The sequence below is a fragment of the Callithrix jacchus genome, chromosome 10 (assembly GCF_049354715.1).
Source record: "Callithrix jacchus isolate 240 chromosome 10, calJac240_pri, whole genome shotgun sequence".
Lineage (NCBI taxonomy): Eukaryota > Metazoa > Chordata > Mammalia > Primates > Cebidae > Callithrix > Callithrix jacchus.
Genome location: NC_133511.1, coordinates 125,851,221 through 125,870,820, shown reverse-complemented (window position 1 = coordinate 125,870,820; position 19,600 = coordinate 125,851,221). Strand labels below are relative to the sequence as shown.

At 49.2% G+C, this 19,600-nt stretch overlaps 1 protein-coding gene across 1 annotated transcript; it reads left to right on the top strand.

Annotated features, from left to right (window-relative positions):
- Positions 1–12,263: 12,263 nt before the first annotated feature.
- MRGPRD (MAS related GPR family member D) lies at positions 12,264–16,163 on the top strand. The gene has a single exon (XM_009008640.5). The coding sequence runs from the start codon at positions 14,897–14,899 to the stop codon at positions 15,872–15,874; it is 978 nt and encodes a 325-aa protein (XP_009006888.4). The 5' UTR covers positions 12,264–14,896; the 3' UTR covers positions 15,875–16,163.
- Positions 16,164–19,600: the final 3,437 nt, after the last annotated feature.

The window sequence follows — 19,600 nt, the reverse complement described above, 5'->3', positions numbered from 1 at the left end:
CATGCTGGTTTTTTTTCTTTTTCTGAGATGGAGTCTGGCTCTGTCGCCCAGGGTGGAGTGCAGTGATGCAATCTCGGTTCACTGCAACCCCCACCTCTGGGTTCAAGCAATTCTTCTGTCTCAGCCTCCTGAGTAGCTGGGACTACAGGTGTGCGCCACCACACCCCAGCTAATTTTTGTATTTTTAGTAGAGACGAGGCTGGCCTACACATGAGTTTTAAATGCTCCCGCCCACAATCTGTAGCTGTGTTCTCTACAACAGAGAATGTCTTCCTTCCCACAGAAGAGAGGAGCAAAGTCAATGGCAGGGCCCGCCTCCCAGCTCCAAGCCCAAGCCCTGGGTGTTATTCCCACCACCCTCCATCAGATCCACAAACGCTCCCTCTTTGGATGGTACTTGTAGTACTTTCTGGGGATCCTGTCACCAATACCACAGGCTGCCGGGTAGGGGCGGGGCTTAAACAACAGAAATGTACTTTCTCTCGGTCCTGGAGTCCAGAAATCCAAAATCAAGGCGACACAGGGCCGGTTCCTCCTGAGGCCTCTCTCCTTGGCTTGCGGACAGCTGTCTTCTCCCTGCGCCCTCACAGGTCCCTCTGTGAGTGTCTGTGTCCTCACCTCCTCTTATAAGGACTCCAGTCAGAGATGGGGTCACTCCAAATATGGCTACCTTCCAAGGTTCCGGGGGTGGTAGCGGAGACCCAGTCCAGGCCACAACAGTACCCTTTGGTGAAATGACGGTCACTCTCCAGACACACAACTTACAATGGAAAGGAAAAAGGAAATCACAATAATTTCTTTTTAATTCCCACTTGGAAAAGGGAAGAACAAACCGGACGATGGTGGTTGGTCTGCAGCACAGTCTAAGCTGGCCAGGAGACCAGGAGCGCAAGGGGACTCTCGGTCATTCCAGCCCACCAGTGTGGTGGCCGGAGTCCACGACGGCCCAGTGGCGCTGCCCCACCCTCGTCTCATCCCCTCCCTGAGCGTATGAGCTGTACCAAGTGGCTTGCTTCCTTTTTTCTTTTTTTCGTTTTGTGGGTGGGGGAGCCACGGTCTTGCTTTGTCGCCCAGACTGGAGTACAATGGCACGATCTCAGCTCACCACAACCTCTGCCTCCTGGGTTCAAGTGATTCTCCTGCCTCAGCCTCCCGAGTAGCCAGAATTACAGGCATCCGCCACCACGCCCAGCTAATTTTGTATATTTTTAGTAGAGATGAGGTTTCACCGTGTTAGCCAGGATGGTCTTGATCTCCTGACCTCCTGATCTGCCCACCTCAGCCTCCCAAAGTGCTGGGATTACAGGCGTGAGCCACCACGCCTGGCAAGTAGCTTGCTTCTAACCAGTGGAGCACAGTGAAGCTGATTAGGCTGCACAGCACTGTGACCTCCGTCTTGCTAGCAGACTCTCTCCCTTGCTGGCTTCAATGGCTGCCATGTTGTGGGCTGCCGTATTGGAAAGGCCCACATGGCAAGCGATGGAAGGCAGCCTTTGGCCAACAGCCGGCAACGAAGGGCGTCTCCTAGTCCGGTAGCCGGCAAAGAACAGAATCCTGTCAACAACACGTGAGCTTGAAAGCCGGTTCTTCTCGGAGGGAGCCTTCAGATAAGACACCTGGGGGGACCACTCCTGATGTCACGTGTCCAGAGGTCTGGGAAGCAGGGCTGAGCTGCCTCCCGACAGACATGGCCCAAGGCAGGTGTCATCCCACCAGGACCCAGCCAATTGCACATGTAAAGGCAGGTATTTTCGACCTGTTTACCTGTATTGGGTATTTGTCTCTCCACTGGTTAGGAATCTTTGTTGCAAGTGACAGAAACCCCATTGAAACATACACGCACGCACACACACACACACACACACACACACACACACACACACACACAGAGAGAGAGAGAGAGAGAGAATGGACTGGCTCTTATTACCAAAAAGTCCAGGTGAACATGGGCTTCAAGAAAAGCTGGATCCAGGACTGGGCACGGTGGCTCATGCCTGTAATCCTAGCACTCTGGGAGGCCAAGGTGGGTGGATCACCTGAGGTCAGGAGATCAAGACCAGCCTGGTCATCATGGTGAAACTCCATCTTTTAAAAAAAAAAAAAAAAGCAAAGAAAAGCTGGATCCAGGTGCCTGGATCTGGGGACTCTGTCAATCCTAGCAATTGGTCAAGAAATATGAGCATCTCTACGTGCCAGGCAATGTTCTAGGCACAGAAGGCACAAAAATGTGAGAACGGCCACCTTCCGGAAGCGTGTGGCCTTCTCAGCAGCCTGTCTCTCTTGGGTCTTGGCCCAGTCTCAGGCAGGATCTCACCTCCTGGGGAAGAGACAGGCACCATAGCTCCAGCACAGCAAATGCAAGATAGAGCCCAGGGAAGTCCTCTCTGTCACTGCCGAGTCAGCACAGCCCACACCCCGAAGACTGTCCCAAGTCAGTTGCCTAGAGTCACTTCTGTGATCAGCCTCGACATCTAGGGCCCCCACGTTTTTCTTTCCTCGTGCACATTTGTCCAAAGCAGATGCCCTGCATCTCCCATGCTGACGCCTTTCCACTGCAGGGCGGGGTAGTTAGAATGAACACCATGATGGCTCGGGTCCCTCCTAGAGACTCAGCCATCCGCTGCTCCTCCCCCCGTAAGGCCCACCGAGCACCTGCTCAGGGCCAGCACCAAGCACCTGCTCCGGGCCAGCACCTCGAAGGCCAGGTGCGACACCAGCCTCCATCCTGACCTCAGGACTGCCACATCAGGACTCTTCACTTGCCAGGCAGGAAGGGGGCCTCGGCCGGTGTGGGGAAAGGCCCACCCTGCTGTCGGCCTGTGTGGCATGTGTGTCTTCTTTCCAGGCCTGAGGGATTGCGGGCATTTTGGCGAGGACTCTGAGGCTCAGAGTGATCACCTGAACTGCACAGTTCCCAGCTCCCGAGCGGTGGAACTCACACTGGAAATAGGAGCCGGGGCTCAGGGCCAGCTCTCCTTCCTTCCCACCCTCCGCAGGCAGCATCCTCAGTGAGTCCATTAGCCAGAGTGTCTCCCCAGGCAGGAATTGGGGGTAGCTGCAATAGCCTTTCCCAGCCCGCAAGAACCCCCATTCCCTCCACAGCCTCACCTGAGAGCCTCACAGTGGGTCTCGCTAATGCTGTGAGGTGTCCTCAGCCGTCCCAGGCGGCCATCAGGAAGGGAGGCAGGGCCTCTCCTTACAGGCTCCAGCCTCATCTTCCATTTCACTGCAGCCTAGCTATCTCCTGGGGGTGCTGGGGGCGCCGTGCCAGGCCAGGCCCATTAGCCTTGAGCTGGCTTTTCTCGGCCAGCACCGAGGCACCCACATGCAGAGGCCCCGATGGGCAGGGCAGGCACCCACCCTGTATTTATACATCAGACTCCCCTTCCCACTGCTCAGAGGGAACCCAGCGAAGATCATCAGGGGATCCTGGGGACCGGCTCCTGTAAGGCTGGGGCAGCACTGCCCAGTAGGAGAGAAGCAGGGGGCTCAGGCCACAGCCAGGACAGGGCGAGGGGCTCAGGGGCCGGGGCTGAGCTTCCCTGAGGACCACGCGCTACATCCAGGACAGGTGAGAGGCCTGTTTTTTTGCGGTCTGGGTGGAGGCCAGAGAGTGTGGTGGACAGAGGCAGCGCTTTGCATCCCGCTGGAACTGGAGTGTCCCTGCTCTGCCAGGGTAGGCAGGTAGCCCAGCAAGCGTCTCCGCTCCTCTGAGCCAAAGAAAGCAGAGATAATGAAACCCACTCGCAAACACACACAGCACTGATGAGTTCATGTCACCAATCCTGGGACCTGCCACCTCAGGGAGACTGTGGAGCAGGGAGAAGCATCAGGCAAGCTAAATTTAAGAAGACACAGTTTGTTTTTGAGAAAACAAGCTTATGAGACAACCAGTCCCTATATTTTCATTTATGCAAAAGCATATATTTATAGGTAAATACACAGAAACAAAAATCTTCAAGGATTTGGAGTGAACCTGGGGTGAAGGCAAGGAAAAACCTCACTTCTTTAGCACAGGAACCTTGCAAAACAAGCCTGGATTTGCATCTTGCCTGTGTCTTTTTTTTTTTTTTTTTTTTGAGAAGGAGTTTCACTCTTGTGGTCCAGGCCGGGGTTCAATGGTGTGATAACCGCTCACCACAACCTCCACCTCCCGAGTTCAAGCGATTCTCCTGCCTCACCTCCTGAGTAGCTGGGATTAGCTGGGATTATGTGGAGGCCGGGCTCCACACCATTAGAGTAGGGGTTCCCCGACAAGTTAGAGAGGGATCGGGCAGCAGGTGCCCAAGCCCGCCTGGGAAGGGCCTGACCGCGGGGCCCAGCCATGCGCACGGCCACTTCTCCTGCAGCCAGCACCCCGCTCCCTCACCTGGCTCCCCGCAACTCCCCTTCCCACCCAGGTCCCTCGACCTCTACCCTCAGAGTCCCGCACCTTGTTAGTTGCATCCTGAGCTTTAGGGTGGGATTGCGTTTGACTGAGTGCTTCCTGTACATAACTGTGAGTTCCATGCAGACTCCTGGCTGTTGTGGTCATTATATATGTGCTCTGTATGTACATGGGTACATATATGTGTGTGTTTACTGTATACATGTGCATGTGTATGTGCTGTGTATAGCGCTTGTGTTCTATGTGTATATGTATGTGCGACGTATGTACATATGAATACATGCTATGTGTGTGGTATGTATATATGCATATGTACATGCGCATGTGCACGATTATATATGTAAATGTGTTTATATATAGGGAGTGTATGTATCTGGCATATAGTATGAGTTTGGTAAATGTTTAAATCTGTTTAGAACCTAAGGGGATATTTCCAGTTGTAGTGACCTATGGAGATTGATAACTTAGGGACGTGGTACGTCGCTCCCACTGTGGAGATCAAAAAATGTTAGAGGAAATATAATCCCCCTCCTGCCCCCACCCCAATAAAGTACTGAGCACAAAGATGACAGACAGGAAGGGAAATCTCCAGGTGCCACAGACGAATCTGCAACCAGAGCTGACGCTGATGGCCCAGGGTGCACCAGATGAGACACAGGCTCCCAGGGAGAGGAGCAGGAGGGCAAGGGGTTAGGAGGTGGTCTTGGAGTGACATAAAGTCGGGAGGAAGTGTGAACAGAGGAATCCACATGAGGCCAGGACCTGGGGAGCTGCCCAGAGAAAGCAGCATGCTGCCCAGGCAGCTGTTAAGAGCTCCGCCCAGCCTGTAACTGGGTGTGTGGATATGTGGGTGTGTGGGTGTGTGGGTGTGGCTGTGGTGTGGCTGTGCGGGTGTGTGGGTATGTGGGTGTGTGGATGTACGGGTGTACAGGTGTGTGGGTGTGTGGGTGTGGCTATGTGTGGTATGGGTGTGTGGGTGTGGCTATGTGTGGGTGTGGGTGTGTGGCTGTGGCTGTGTGGTGTGGCTGTGCGGGTGTGTCAGTGTGTGGTGTGGCTGTGCAGGTGTGTGGGTGTGTCAGTGTGTGGTGTGGCTGTGCGGGTGTGTGGGTGTGCAGGTATGTCGGTGTGTGGGTATGCTGGTGTGGGTGTACCAGTGTGTTGGTGTGGGGGCTGTGTCAGTGTGTGGGTGTGCAGCTGTGCGGGTGTGTGGGTGTGTCTGTGGGTGTGACTATGTGGGTGTGTGGGTATGTCAGTGTGTGGTGTGGCTGTGCGGGTGTGTGGGTGTGCAGGTATGTCGGTGTGTGGGTATGCTGGTGTGGGTGTACCAGTGTGTTGGTGTGGGGGCTGTGTCAGTGTGTGGGTGTGCAGCTGTGCGGGTGTGTGGGTGTGTCTGTGGGTGTGACTATGTGGGTGTGTGGGTATGTCAGTGTGTGGTGTGGCTGTGCGGGTGTGTGGCTGTGTGGCTCTGTGGGTGTGGGTGTGGGTGTGTGGATGTGTGGGTGTGTGGCTGTGTGGGTGTGCGGGTGTGTGGGTGTGCGGGTGTGTGGGTGTGTGGGTGTGTGGCTGTGTGGGTGTGTGGCTGTGCGGGTATGTGGGTGTGCGGGTGTGCGGGTGTGTGGGTGTGCGGGTGTGTGGCTGTGTGGCTGTGCGGGTGTGCGGGTCTGTGGCTGTGTGGCTGTGCGGGTGTGCGGGTGTGCGGGTGTGTGGCTGTGTGGCTGTGCGGGTGTGCGGGTGTGCGGGTGTGTGGCTGTGTGGCTGTGCGGGTGTGCGGGTGTGCGGGTGTGTGGCTGTGCGGCTGTGTGGGTATGTGGCTGTGTGGCTGTGTGGGTGTGTGGCTGTGTGGGTGTGTGGGTGTGCGGGTGTGTGGCTGTGTGGTTGTGTGGGTATGTGGCTGTGTGGCTGTTTGGGTATGTGGCTGTGTGGCTGTGTGGGTGTATGGCTGTGTGGGTGTGTGGCTGTGTGGGTGTGTGGGTGTGTGGGTGTGCAGGTGTGCGGGTGTGTGGGTAGTCAGGCATCCATTTGAGTAGTGAGAGCCGCAGCTTTGCACAGGTGTACAATGTGAATTTACTACCACTGGCATGATGCCAAATCTCCTAGCCAAGAAATCCATCAAAAACCTGGTCCTGGATCCGTGAAATCCTTTTGAATATTCACGGAAGCCAATGCCAAATGCCTGGGTAGAAAAACCTTTATGGCAACATGGGGCTCCCACAAGAAAAAGTAATGATTTTTCTGTAGAAAGCAGCCAGTGACTGCAAACATTGCCATCACCAAATAGACTTTATGGTTAAAAACAGAAAGAGCTGGGTGTGCTGGCTCACGCCTGGAATCTCAGCACTTTGCGAGGCTGAGGTGGGCGGATCAGTTGAGGTCAGGAGTTCCAGACCAGCCTGGCCAATATGGTGAAAACCCATCTCTACTAAAAATACAGATTAGCCCAGCATGGTGGCACATGCCTGTAATCTTAGCTATTCAGGGGGCTGAAGCAGCAGAATCGCTTGAACCCAGGAGGTGAAGTTTGCAGTGAGCCAAGATCGTGGTGACTGCACTCCAGCCTGGGCAACAGAGGGAAACTCTGTCTCAAAAAAACAAAAAAGTAGTAAGGATGAAGAGGACCACCACATAGGACACAATTCCCCAGGGTTACAAATCATCTTGGATTTGTAGTCACTTAACACAATTTCAAAATATAAGTGGAAGACAAAATGACAAGACTTCAGTCATAATGGGTTGATATTTATAGCAGACAAGAAATGAATAAGGCTGCAGATAATTTAAATAACATAATTTTTAAAACACAGCCAAAGGGATATAGAAGGAAAATAAAAATGAACCGTCTACTAAGCTTCAAAATCCATCTCAACCAACACCAGAAAACCGACCACATTATCTGACCTTCCTGCAATGCAGACATTAACAACAAAGAGATAGCTGAAGTCATGCTTTATAAAATACATTTGTAAATGACTTGCAGATGTTAAATTTCAGAGTTACAGTAGTTTTGAATTAAAAGACGTTTAGACAATAAAACCACTTGATATCAAAACTTATGAAACATCTAAAAAGTTGCTTCGTGATACATTTGTATCCCTAAATACCTGTTAGCAAAAGAAGGTAGTTTAAAAATTAATTACCTAAGCATTCAACCCGGGAAGCTGAAAAAGAATCACAGGGTAAATGCCAAGAAAATGGAAAAAATGAAAGCATACATTAAGGAAATGCGAAGCAAAGAAACAGCGGAGATGATTTCATTTTGTAATAGCTCTCAGTAAACAACCCTCTGGCAAACTGATCAAGAAAAATTCAGGAGAGGCCGGGCGTGGTGGCTCTCACCTGTAATCCTAGCACTTTGGGAGGCCAAGGTGGGTGGATCACCTGAGGTCAGGAGTTCAAGACCAGCCTGGCCAACATGGTGAAACCCCATCTTAAAAAAAAAAAAAAAAAGAAAGAAAGAAAAGAAAAAAACAGGAGGGAAGTCACCAATGAAGACTGGCAGATAGAAATGAGGTTGTAAAAATTATACATGAATATAAGGAACTACAGTGCGTCTTGCACTGATAACTGTGAACCAGAAAGCAGGAACGGTTTTCTGGAAGAAAACTAGCTGCTGTGCCTCAAGAACGGAATGCCCGAGTAGGTCTCAACATGGCACAGGTTGGATTTGGCGTTCTTTTGAAAGCCGCGCACAGGCACTCACACTTACATAAAAACTCCCACAGCAGATGGCTGCGCCTTCTGCCAAACCTTCAAAGAAAGATAATCCTCACATGCCACGAACTGTTCTGGAAGACAGAGGAACAGGGATTGCTGCAACAGAAAACAGGCAAGGATGGTGCCAGAAGGGAAAATTATGGGCCAGTTTCGGTTACAAACATGGATGAAAATGTTCTAAGCAAAATCAGAGCAGAAAAACCTCAGAACTAACTAAATGGTTTATCTTGGAGACAGAAGGCTGAATAAATGCCAGAAAATCTTATCAATATAGATTCACCACAGAAATAGAGGGAGAAAAAAGAAAATGGTTATCTTGGTAGATGCGGAAAAAGGGTTTATGACAAATTTCTCCATGCATTTGTGATAAAAACTCTCAGAAAACTAGAAGGAAACCTTCCTACTTTGATAAAAGATAATGCCAAACACTGAGAGTAAATATCGTATCTAATGGAGAAACTTGAGACACATGTTCTTTAAAGTTAGGCAGAAGATGGCTGGGCGCGGTGCCTCACGCCTGTAGTCCCAGCACTTTGGGAGGCTGAGGCAGGGGGATCACAAGGTCAGGAGTTCAAGACCAGCCTGGCCAATATGGTGAAACCCCGTCTCTTCTAAAAATACAAAAATTAGCTGGGCGTGGTGATGCATATCTGCAGTCCCAGCTAGTTGAGAGGCTGAGGCATGAGAATCGCTTGAGCTTAGGAGGCAGAGGTTGCCGTGACCAGAGATTACGCCACTGTACTCCAGCCTGGGTGACAGAGCAAGGCTCCATCTCAAAAGTAAATAAATAAAATAAAAAGTAAAATTAGGCAGAAGATAAGTGTGTAGGCCTGTTGGCCCCTCAGGATCATGGGGTGTCCCTTACGCTGTGCTGAGGTGCAGGATCCGAGAAGCAAAGAGACAGGACACCAGCTACTCAGGAGAATCGCTTGAGCCTGGGAGGCAGAGGTCGCAGTCAGCCAAGATTGATTGCACCACTGCACTCCAGCCTGGACAACAGAGTGAGACTCTGTCTCAAAAAAAAAAAAAAAGAGACAGGACACTGAAGAACTGGTGAAGAGCAGCTGGACTCGGGGGGCCATGCAACCTATTAGCAGAGATCAGCGGGGGACGGGAAGGCAAATGCCCAGAAGCATCTGTATTTATTAGATACAAGCATGGGGCAGGGTTGGGAGTGAGGTCATCATCTATAGGCTTAGTGATAGGGCATACGTAATCACATAACAAGCGAGGGGACCACCCCATTATGTCACCTGGGTAGAGAGGTGGGCCATGCGCAGTAGGGGGCCGTGCCGTGTACAGTAGTAGAGGGTCATGTACAGAAAAGGGGTCCACCCCCATTAGGTCACCGAGGCAAGGAGGTGGGCTGTGTGCAGCGGGTGTCGCGCGTAACACTTCTTATCTGGGGGCTGGAGACTTCAAAGGGTTTCTAAGAGAAGGATACTGTAAGCCAGTGCAGTGGGAGCTGACAGACTTGTGCTCTTCTCTAAGATATTTATGGGAGGATGATCTGAGATAGCACAGAATCGAGAAAAGGCTGACAGGGTGTACAGCCGCCGTGACTGGTCACACCAGAGGGGTTCTTCTCCCTCGGTTACTTCCAGGATCTCAGGCCTGAGGCCGACTTTCCACAGGAGCTGGATGCAGGTGCTACAGCTCCTTTATCATGAGGAGAGGCTCTTGCTCCAAGCCTGCATACAGCGTGTGCCCTTTCAGGCAGGGACGTCACCGCCTGGGTCTTTGGTTCTGGTCCTGGTCTGGCTGTTTTCCCATGTACTGCTCCTGTTCTGTGATGCTCTAGGCATTCCTCTTACTACAAACTACCATGTGGTTATATGGAAGGATTCTGTAAATCAGCACTAAATGTGTCGGTACAGCTCCGACTGCAGCACCTACATGATTATATAGAAAGATTATATAGAACTAAGTACGCTAGATATAAGCACTAAGTACTATTATATAAACTAGATATATGTAAGCAGTAAGTTATACTCAGGCACTAATTCTATAAACTAATATATGATTACATATAAAAGATTGTATAAAGGAAATAGCTGAGTAACAACACTGTAAAGTAAGGTATTCTTCAGGCACTGATTGTGCCTGGGGTCTGGACAGTCCTTCCTCGGTGCCCATGGGGTGTTACCCACAAAGTGTACCAGATTCCAGGCACTGTTCAGCATAGTACCAGCTGTTCTGGGCCATGCTATAAGACACGAAGAAAAGGTAAAGGCATAAGGATAGTTGCATAGAAAATAAAAAATACTCAACATATCAACTGATAGACATGATCAAATAAATCATGACATTTGCCTGATTGGTTAAAAACTACAAAATCAACAGTGCCCCTCTGCACAAGCCTAATCCACAGGAAACATAATGCAGACACTTTGGCCTCTGGCCATGGTGGATTAACTGGTATTGGACCAGCCCCACCACTGCAAACAACTAGAAAATTGGAGAAAACATATGAAACAACTCTTTGCATATATGGGACAAGAGGCAGCCCAGGACTGAGATTTTGAGAGAAGAGAAATGGGAGGCAAGTCCTCTGACTACCCTGGCTTTCTGCCTGCAGATACTTTCTGAACGGCGGCACGGAAGTGGGGGAAGCCAAGCAGAACACCGTGCTCGCTCTGAGTCCGTGAATTAAGAGGGAGAATTAAGAGGCTGGAATTTGTGAGACGGCGCACCAGAGAGAAAGAAGTGAACTACTCAAGGAAAGAACTCCAAAAGCCTGCACAGGGCTCCCTTTGAGTCTCTGGCTGAAAACAGCTGTGCATAAGATGAAACGAACTCTCTGAAACTGGGCAAAGGATAACTATTGAGTGCCTGTCAGCTGAACAGATCTCAGAGTTCACACAGAGCTGGCGTGGGTTCAAGCTCTGATAAGCTAAAGTAGAGTGACTTCATTGGACACCCGGGGCATTCAGGAGCAACCCCAAAAAGGTCACTAACAGCTACTCGAGACCTGCTCTAAGAAAGTTCAAAACAAGTCTTGAAAGGATCAGGTTTATCAAGTAAGTAAATTCAGTGCTTGCCAGAGGAAGGCCTACCACTGTTTAACAGAAAATTAAAAATTCAGACGCTCAACAGTTGAAACTCACAATGTCCAGTATCTAAGGAAGTATTACTGGACATGTGACAAAGCAGAAAAATGGGATCCCAACCAGGAGTAAAATTAGTAAACTGAAAGAGACCAAGAAATGACAGAGATAAAATTAGCAAGCAAGGAATTTTAAATGCCTGTCAGTTCACATGTACCCCAAAACCTAAAATGCAATAAAAAATAAAAATAAAATTAAAAAGATAAATGCCTGTCAGAAAATGCTCAAATATGGCCAGGTGCGGTGGCTCACACCTGTAATCCCAGCACTTTGGAAGGCCAAGACAGGTGGATTATGAGGTCAGGAGTTCAAGACCAGCCTGACCAGTATGGTGAAACCCCCTCTCTACTAAAAATACAAAAATTAGCTGGGCATGGTGGTGCATGCCTGGAATCCCAGCTACTCAGGAGGTTGAGGCAGAGAATTGCTTGAATCCAGGAGGCGGAATTTGCAGTGAGCCAAGATCGCCACTGCACTCCAGCCTGGGCAACAGAATGAGACTCGGTCTAAAAAGAAAAGAAAAGAAAATGCTCAACACTTCAAAGAAAACATAAATACAATGAAAAGAAAAATCTGATGAGAACCAAATGCAACCTCTGGAGCTGAAAACATGGTGTGAAACAAAAAAATTTAACGGAATGGGATTAAGAACAAGATTAGACACTGCAGAAGAAAAGATCAAACAACTTGAAAGCATGGCAATAGAAGCTATTTAAAATGAAGCATAGATTTTTTAAAAACCCAGAGCTTTAGTAATCTGTGAGACAATATCAAGCAATATAACATGTGTCTAATACAAATTCCAAGAAAGGGGACAGAAAATATTTAAAGAAAATGGCCCAAATTTTCCAGACTCATAATGAAATTATAAAATAAAAATTATCAACCCTCAGATCCAAGCACCTCAATGAATATAATGAACACCAAAAAAAAAAAAACTATACAAAAGATTATCATATCTACACTTTAAAAAAATCAATTAGATAAAAAGAAGACTTAAAAACAGCCAGAGATGGCCAGGCACAGTGGTTCATGCCTCTAATCCCAGCACTTTGGGAGGGTGAGGTAGGTGTATTGCTTGAGCTCATGAGTTTCAGACCAGCCTGGGCAACATGGCAAAATCCCATCTCTACAAAAAATACAAAAATTATACAGGCACGGTGGCATGCACCTGTAGTCCCAGCTACTTGGGAGGCTGAGGAAGATGGCTTGAGCCCAAGCGATGAAGATTGCAGTGAGTTGAAATCATGCCACTGCATTCCAGGCTAGGTGACAAAACCAGACCCTATCTCAAAGAAAACAAAGAAAAAAAGGAGAGAGAGAGAGAGAGAAAAAAAGGATGATTATTACAAACTCCTTTTCAGAAGTTATGCAAGACAAAAGACCATAGAATGGCATCTTTAACATTTTAAAAGAAAAATTTTAAATGGGCTTTAACAAAAGTAAAAACTTGTGTGTCTCAAAGGACACCATCAAGAAAGTGAAAAGGCAACCTACAGAGTGGGAGAAAATACTTGCAAATTATATCTTATAAGAGTCTAATGCATACAATTTTTATTTTTAAAAAACATTAACAGTTCAACAATAAAAAGACAAATAATCAAATTTTAAAGGAGAAAATGATCATAATAGATATTACCTCAAAGATATACAAATGACTGATAAGCATGTGAAAAAATGTTCAACATCATTAGTCATTAGGAAAATGCAAATCAAAACCACAATGAGATACCAATTCACACACCCACTAGGATGGCTATAATAAAAAAAAAAATGACACCATGTGTTAATAGGAACTTAATAAATCAACAGAGAAAGGATAGACTGTTTAGCAGACAGTGTTAGGAAATCTGACCCATAATATGGAGGACAAATCGAGCTCATAAAAAATAGATTCCAATTAGATCCAAGAACCAAAATCTGAATGGGAGAAACTATAAAAGTAATAGAAGAAAATATAAAAGACTACATTTTTTATCCAGGGAGAAGAATACTTTCAGATCTAAAAGGCACAAAATTTCAGAGGACAAAATTCTGAGGAGTTGGCTACACCAAAAGTTAGAATGTCTTCCAACTAAAGTTCACAATAGATAAAATTGCCATAAAAAACAGGGAGTTCTCAAAAAAAAAATCTGCAACGTCTAAACCCTGCAAGGCATTAATAACTAGAAATACAAACAATTCCTGCAAATCAGGAAGGAAAAGAAAGGAAAATTGAAAAATGGGCAACAGGTATGAACAAGCAATTTGACAAAGAGGAACTACAAACAGCCAACAGATATATGAATTGATGCTCAAACTTACTGTAATCAGAGAACTGCAAGTAAAACACCTACAGTATATCACTTTACAACCATCAGATTGGCAAAAGTTAGAAAAACAAATAACACCAAGTGTCGGTGATATGAACATTCATGGGAAAACATGAACATTCCTATTCTGCTGGTAGCGGTGAAACCTGAAGCAGCCATTCAGAAAAAGAATTACCAGGCATCATTTAGTGAAACTAACTGTGCATGTATTCTATGACCCAGAAATCCTCCTCCCAGAATATATCCCAGAAAAATCCTGAGTCAAGTCCAGTGGGTACATGCATGAGGATGTTTAACACAGTGTTTTGATGATAATGGGAATTTTGAAGCAAGCTGGGGATCCACAGGAAGGGATAACAGATCAATGTGCATGATATTTTAAACCACAACTTTTACATACAGCCACCTGGATATATTTATTTTTCGCCAAGTGAAAAATAAAAAACCCATCATTAATTCAAAATCACAACATCTATGTTAATTTAAAACACAGTGGGCAAGCACTCCATTATGAAAGATATTGAGGTGTCAAAGGACTTGTGTGGGACAGGTTGGAACCGGTGCAGGTGGTGGGAGGGAAAAGGCAGCTAAGATGGAATGGGGTGGGAACCTTGAATAAATGGAGGTTTTTAATGGACTGAGGCTCACGGTGTGTCTTAAACAAAGGCCTATAGTTAACTCTACTCTTTGCCCCTGAGGTCTAACTTTTTTTTTTAAAGACAGGGTCTTGCTCTGTCTTCCAGGCTGGAGTGCAGTGGTGGCACCCCATGGCTCACTACGACCTCAATGTGTCAAGTTCAAGTGATCCCCCCGCCTCAGCCTCCCAAGTAGCTGGGACCACAGGTGTGTGCCACCATGCCCAGCTAATTTTAGAAAAAACTGTAGAGATTGGATCTTGATATATTGCCCAGGCTGGTCTCAAACTCCTGGCTTCAAGCAAGCCTCCCAAAGTGGCTGGGGTTATAGGAATGCAGCACCACACCCAGCCCCAAGGTCTAATTTTTTTTTTTAGTTAACCCACAGGATTTGACCATTACAGGAGGGGAAAAATGATATTAAATGCTTCTATCAAATACTTTTTCTACATCTATTGATGATAATGCTTTTTCTATAATAGATGTAGAAAAAGCATTTGATGAAAGTCAATACCTCTCCATGATTTAAAAAACAATTCAAATCAAGATAGAAGAGAAGTTTTTAACCTGATAAAGGGCGTTGTTAACAACTTTGTAGCTATAAAGTGACCCTGGCGGCAGATTTGGGCTGAGTGAGTCACAGGAGTGGAGAGAGGTTAAGCCTCCCAGTAGTGGTCTCTCACATGAAGAATCTACAGGGAGAGCTCCGAAGCTGGAAATTTGAGGGGCTCCCAGGGATCCCCGATGGTCCCAGCAACACAGAATTTCACACTGATGCATCTTCCTCTCGTAGGGATGAACCAGACTTTGAACAGCAGCAGGACTGTGGAGCTGGCCCTAAACCAATTCCAAGGGGGCGTGGCATACACGGTATACCTGGTGGCGAGCTCCCTGGCCATGTTCATCTGCCTGTGTGGGATGGCAGGCAACGGCATGGTGATCTGGCTGCTGGGCTTTCGCATGCGCAGGACCCCCTTCTACATCTATATCCTCAACCTGGCGGCAGCCGACCTCCTCTTCCTCTTCTGCATGGCTTCCATGCTCAGCCTGGAATCCCAGCCCTTGACCAATACCGTCAACAAGGTCCACGAGCTGATGAAGAGGCTCAAGTTCTTTGGCTACACCGCGGGCCTGAGCCTGCTGACGGCCATCAGCACCCAGCGCTGTCTCTCCGTCCTCTTCCCCATCTGGTTCAAGTGTCACAGGCCCCAGCACCTGTCGGCCTGGGTGTGCACCCTGCTCTGGGTGCTGTGTCTCCTGATGAACGGGGTGACCTCTTCCTTCTGCAGCAAGTTCTTGCTATTCAATGAACAGTGGTGCTTCAGGATGGACGTGGCCCAGGCCTCCCTCATCATAGGGGTCTTGACGCCCCTGATGACTCTGTCCAGCCTGACCCTCTACGTCCGGGTACGTAGGAGCTCCCGGCAGTGGCGGCGGCAGCCCACTCGGCTGTTTGTGGTGACCCTGACCTCTGTCCTGGTGTTCCTCGTCTGCTCCCTACCCCTGGGCATCTACTGGTTTCTGCTGTTCTGGTTGCAGCTGCCACCCAAGATGATGTTCCTGAGCTTTGGCTTGTCGCGCCTCTCCTCGTCCGTGAGCAGCAGCGCCAACCCCGTCATCTACTTCCTGGTGGGCAGCCGGAGGAGCCACAGGCTGCAGGGGTCCCTGGGGGCTGTGCTCCAGCGGGCACTTAGAGAGGAGCCTGAGCTGGAGAGTGAATAGATGCCCACCACAGCCACCAACGAGATGGCCAGGCTTGAGAGCCATCCACGGGTGCTTCCCATCTGTGCCAGCCCGTGCCCTGGAGATTCCTGAGCCCTGAGCTGCCTCCCACTCCGTCCTTGCCAAGTGCCGGGCCGGCCTGCCTGGGGGAGCCCCCACGAGTCTGCAGCTGCATGTGGGGTCACTTCCCTGCCTGTCCGAGCTCCCCACACCACCTGTGTCCTGGATCTCACCACGAGACCCTGCTGGTAGTTAAGATGCCATTCGTTTGTAGCAGGTCATCTGGCTGCGGGGAAATGTTAGGTTTCAGCCCTAGGCTGCTTTCAGCTGGTCATCTGTGGGTGGGTAACAGGCGTCTCCTTTGAATAGGAAAGCTCTTCCTGCCAACCACCTTCTCTGCCTAAAACGGCACCTTCGTCTAGGTGGCGGGTGACCTCAGGTGACCTTGTGGCCCTATGCTGGTCCTTGGGTGGCACCAACTGGCCACCAAGATGGTGCCCCCGTACCCCTTTTCCCAGGTGTGCCTGCAGTCTCCAAGTAAACGGTGCCGCTGTCACTGGCCCAGACCTTGGTGGCCGTGGGCATTGAGACTCTGTCCCACTGTCCCTCTGAGCCCTGGCCAGCCCTTGACCCCTGGCGTTTGCTATAAGGTTGCCTTGCCTTGTCACCCCTGGCTTCCAGGGCAGGGCTGTTCACTTTCCTCCAGGCTGCACTGGGAAGGGGAGAGACTCGGTCTGGTTTCACTGGCGGACGCTGATGGGACAGTGCCCCAGGCGGTGGAGGGCAGCCCGCCAGGTAGTGTCCCCCAGAGCCAGTCTTGTACCTGACTGGCTGCCCCTCCCAGGGCACCCTCACATTGCCCAAAAGCCCAAAGAGGGAACATCCAGGACCCACATCAGCCGGTTCCACTCTCCTCCCTCCCTCTTTCCTTCCCACCATCCCCTGGGCCAGAACAAAGCACGGACATTTCTAGCACTCCACACATCACAGCCCTTTCCTCCCACCCAGCATCCAGCCTCCAGGCTCAGGGCTTGTGTGGAGGGGGTGCACGACAGAAGGTCCCTGCAGAGCCAAGAGGTGGGGGAGGAGGAGGAAAGACAGGAAGTGGAGAGACCCTGTCTGCGGAGCGCGGCCCGGCCTGCAAGGCTGGCATTTGGCTGCGAACTCGTTTTCCAGGTCAGAAGCGGAAAATCATCTTGCTCTTTCTCTTGGAGTCTTTCCGAAGCAATTCTCAGTCTCCTCCCAAAAGATGGGGGCTTCGAGCCAGCCAGGGCACAGGTCAGATCCTGAGACAGGAGAAGACAGCTCATCAGTAAGCTGTGAAACACACCCCTGGAATCAACTCCCACAGCCTGCGGTTCTGTACCATGGCGGGCGATGGCATTCCTGGGGACGCGGAGACTGTACATCTGGACAGGACTCCCCTTCCTGGGCTCTCCCCGGGTGTTCATTGCCCTGGGCTGGGGGCTATGCAGCCCTCCCAGAAGGAGAAACGACCTCTGAGTGCTTTCTTTTCCTGGGTCACCCACTTTCCCATCCAGGGCTCAGACCCCCAGGTCTGTGTGTCCCAGAGAGGCATGCGAGGCAGGGGGGCAGCCGTTTATCAGTCATTCCGGCATCTAGCAGGGCGCTGGGTACCAGCACTGGCCTTGTATACCAGACATCCTTAATAAGTACTCATGTGGCCGGTAAGAGTAACTGATACCTGTACAGTGCTTTATAGCCCTAGAGCTCAAGGGGTCCATGTTTTGTCCCCTTGAGGATCTAACCCTTCTCTTCTGACTACAAACCCCATGCTCATGACCCTTCTCCAACCTGGGCAGCAGCAAAGCGGCCCAGTCTAAAGCCGGCAGTTGGTACGAGGACTATCTCCTTCCTTAGCAGTCAGCGGCTACCACAGCACACCTCATTTACAAGGGAAGGAGCCCTAGAAATTGTTCACACAATTTATGTTCTGATTAAACCTACAAAGTGGGCCGGGCACAGTGGCTCACACCTGTAAGCCCAGCACTTTGGGAGGCCGAGGCAGGCCGATCATGAGGTCAGGAGTTCGAGACCATCCTGACCAACATGATGAATCCTCATCTCGACTAAAATACAAAAAAAAAAAAAAAATTAGCCTGGCATGGTGGTGCACGCCTGTAGTCCCAGCTACTCGGGAGGCTGAGGCAGGAGAATCGCTTGAACTTGGGTGGCAGAGGTTGCAGTGAGCTGAGCTTGTGCCTCTGCACCCCAGCCTGGAGACAGAGCAAGACTCCGTCACCAAAACAACAACAAAAAACTTAAAAAATTATACGTCTGTTACACCTCCAACTCCAGCTCCTCCATCACACTCCACTTTAGGTGAGGTAGCACTGATGTCCCTACAGGTATTTGGGGGAATGGGGCCGAGTGGAAGAGGAGTTAGGAGGTCCCTGCAGTTTGGGCTTAGTGAGGTCCATTTATGCGGTTTCTGATCACTTCTGTGTGCGGTTAGACAATTGCCAGCGTCTGAGGGTAGGACTGGCCCCCAGGAATGCTCCCACCGCCTGCTGTGCCAGCTCCTGGGCATCGTGGAAAGCACTGCATGAAAAAATGAACAGACAAAGGAAGTATGCGGGAGAATGGGCAACAGAGAAGAAATAAGATCTCAACTGTACAGAATTGGGGCGGGCACAGTGGCTCACGCCTGCAAAATCCCAGCACTTTGGGAGGCCGAGGCAGGCGCATCACGAGGTCAGGAGATCAAGACCAGCCTGGCCAACATGATGAAATCCTATCTCTACTAAAAATACAAAAAAATTAGGCAGGTGTAGTGGTGCACGCCTGTAGTCCCAGCTACTTGGGAGGCTGAGGCAAGAGAGTAGCTTGAACCCGGGAGGCAGAGGTTGCAGTGAGCTGAGATCGCGCCACTGCACTCCAGTCTGGGTGATGGAAAAAGACTCCATCTCAAAAAAAAAAAAGAAATGTACAGAATCAGAAACTAGCTTAAAGAAAAATCCTCCGATCCCCAGATGGACAACTTCAAGTTGGGGGTTCTGTTCTCTCGGGTGCCGGCTCAGAACAGGTCTCAGCTGTTAGCGAGATGCTTGCTCATGCAGCGTGTGAAATCAGAACACGTACCACACCTCTTTTCTCTGAGAAACGTGCAACGTGCCATTTTTATCAGACACGCAGTTTTTGTATCCAAAATGCGACAGCAGGAATACAAATGGGAAAAATGTCTCTGTGTGAAGTTGCATGCTTTATGTATCCAGCTATCAATCACTTAAAATAAATCCAATCAATGAGGAAAAGCACAATTATCTCTTTTCTCCATAGAAAATATACAAAATTGACCTATGAAGAACCAAGCAACAGTATTCAGCCAAAAATGTAGGACAAATATTAGAAAGGTTAGTTAAGCAGGTAATTATTAAAAACATTAAAGGGCTTTTATATTTTATGAGGTTTGTGTTATCTGTCACCTTGCGTCAAAACAATGTTTCATTTACTTTCTCATTCTAAATAATTATTCATTTTCATACCTAATTTTGTACTTGTAACTTTCCTTCCTTCTTTCCTTTCCCCTTTAAAAAGGCCCCAAATCCTGTATAAATTTCACGGCCCACAAACTCTGGATCCAGCCAGGAGCAGCCAGGCCTCTGGCCACACGAGAGTACTGGAGATCTCCTTGTGAATAACCACAGCACTCCAGTAGCAGAGTCCACACTGAGAGTTCAATCCTTTGCTGAAACAAGTTTTCTT

Coding starts and splice junctions, on each gene's coding strand:
- MRGPRD (XM_009008640.5), top strand. CDS start 14,897: ATGGTCCCAGCAACACAGAATTTCACACTGATGCATCTTCCTCTCGTA.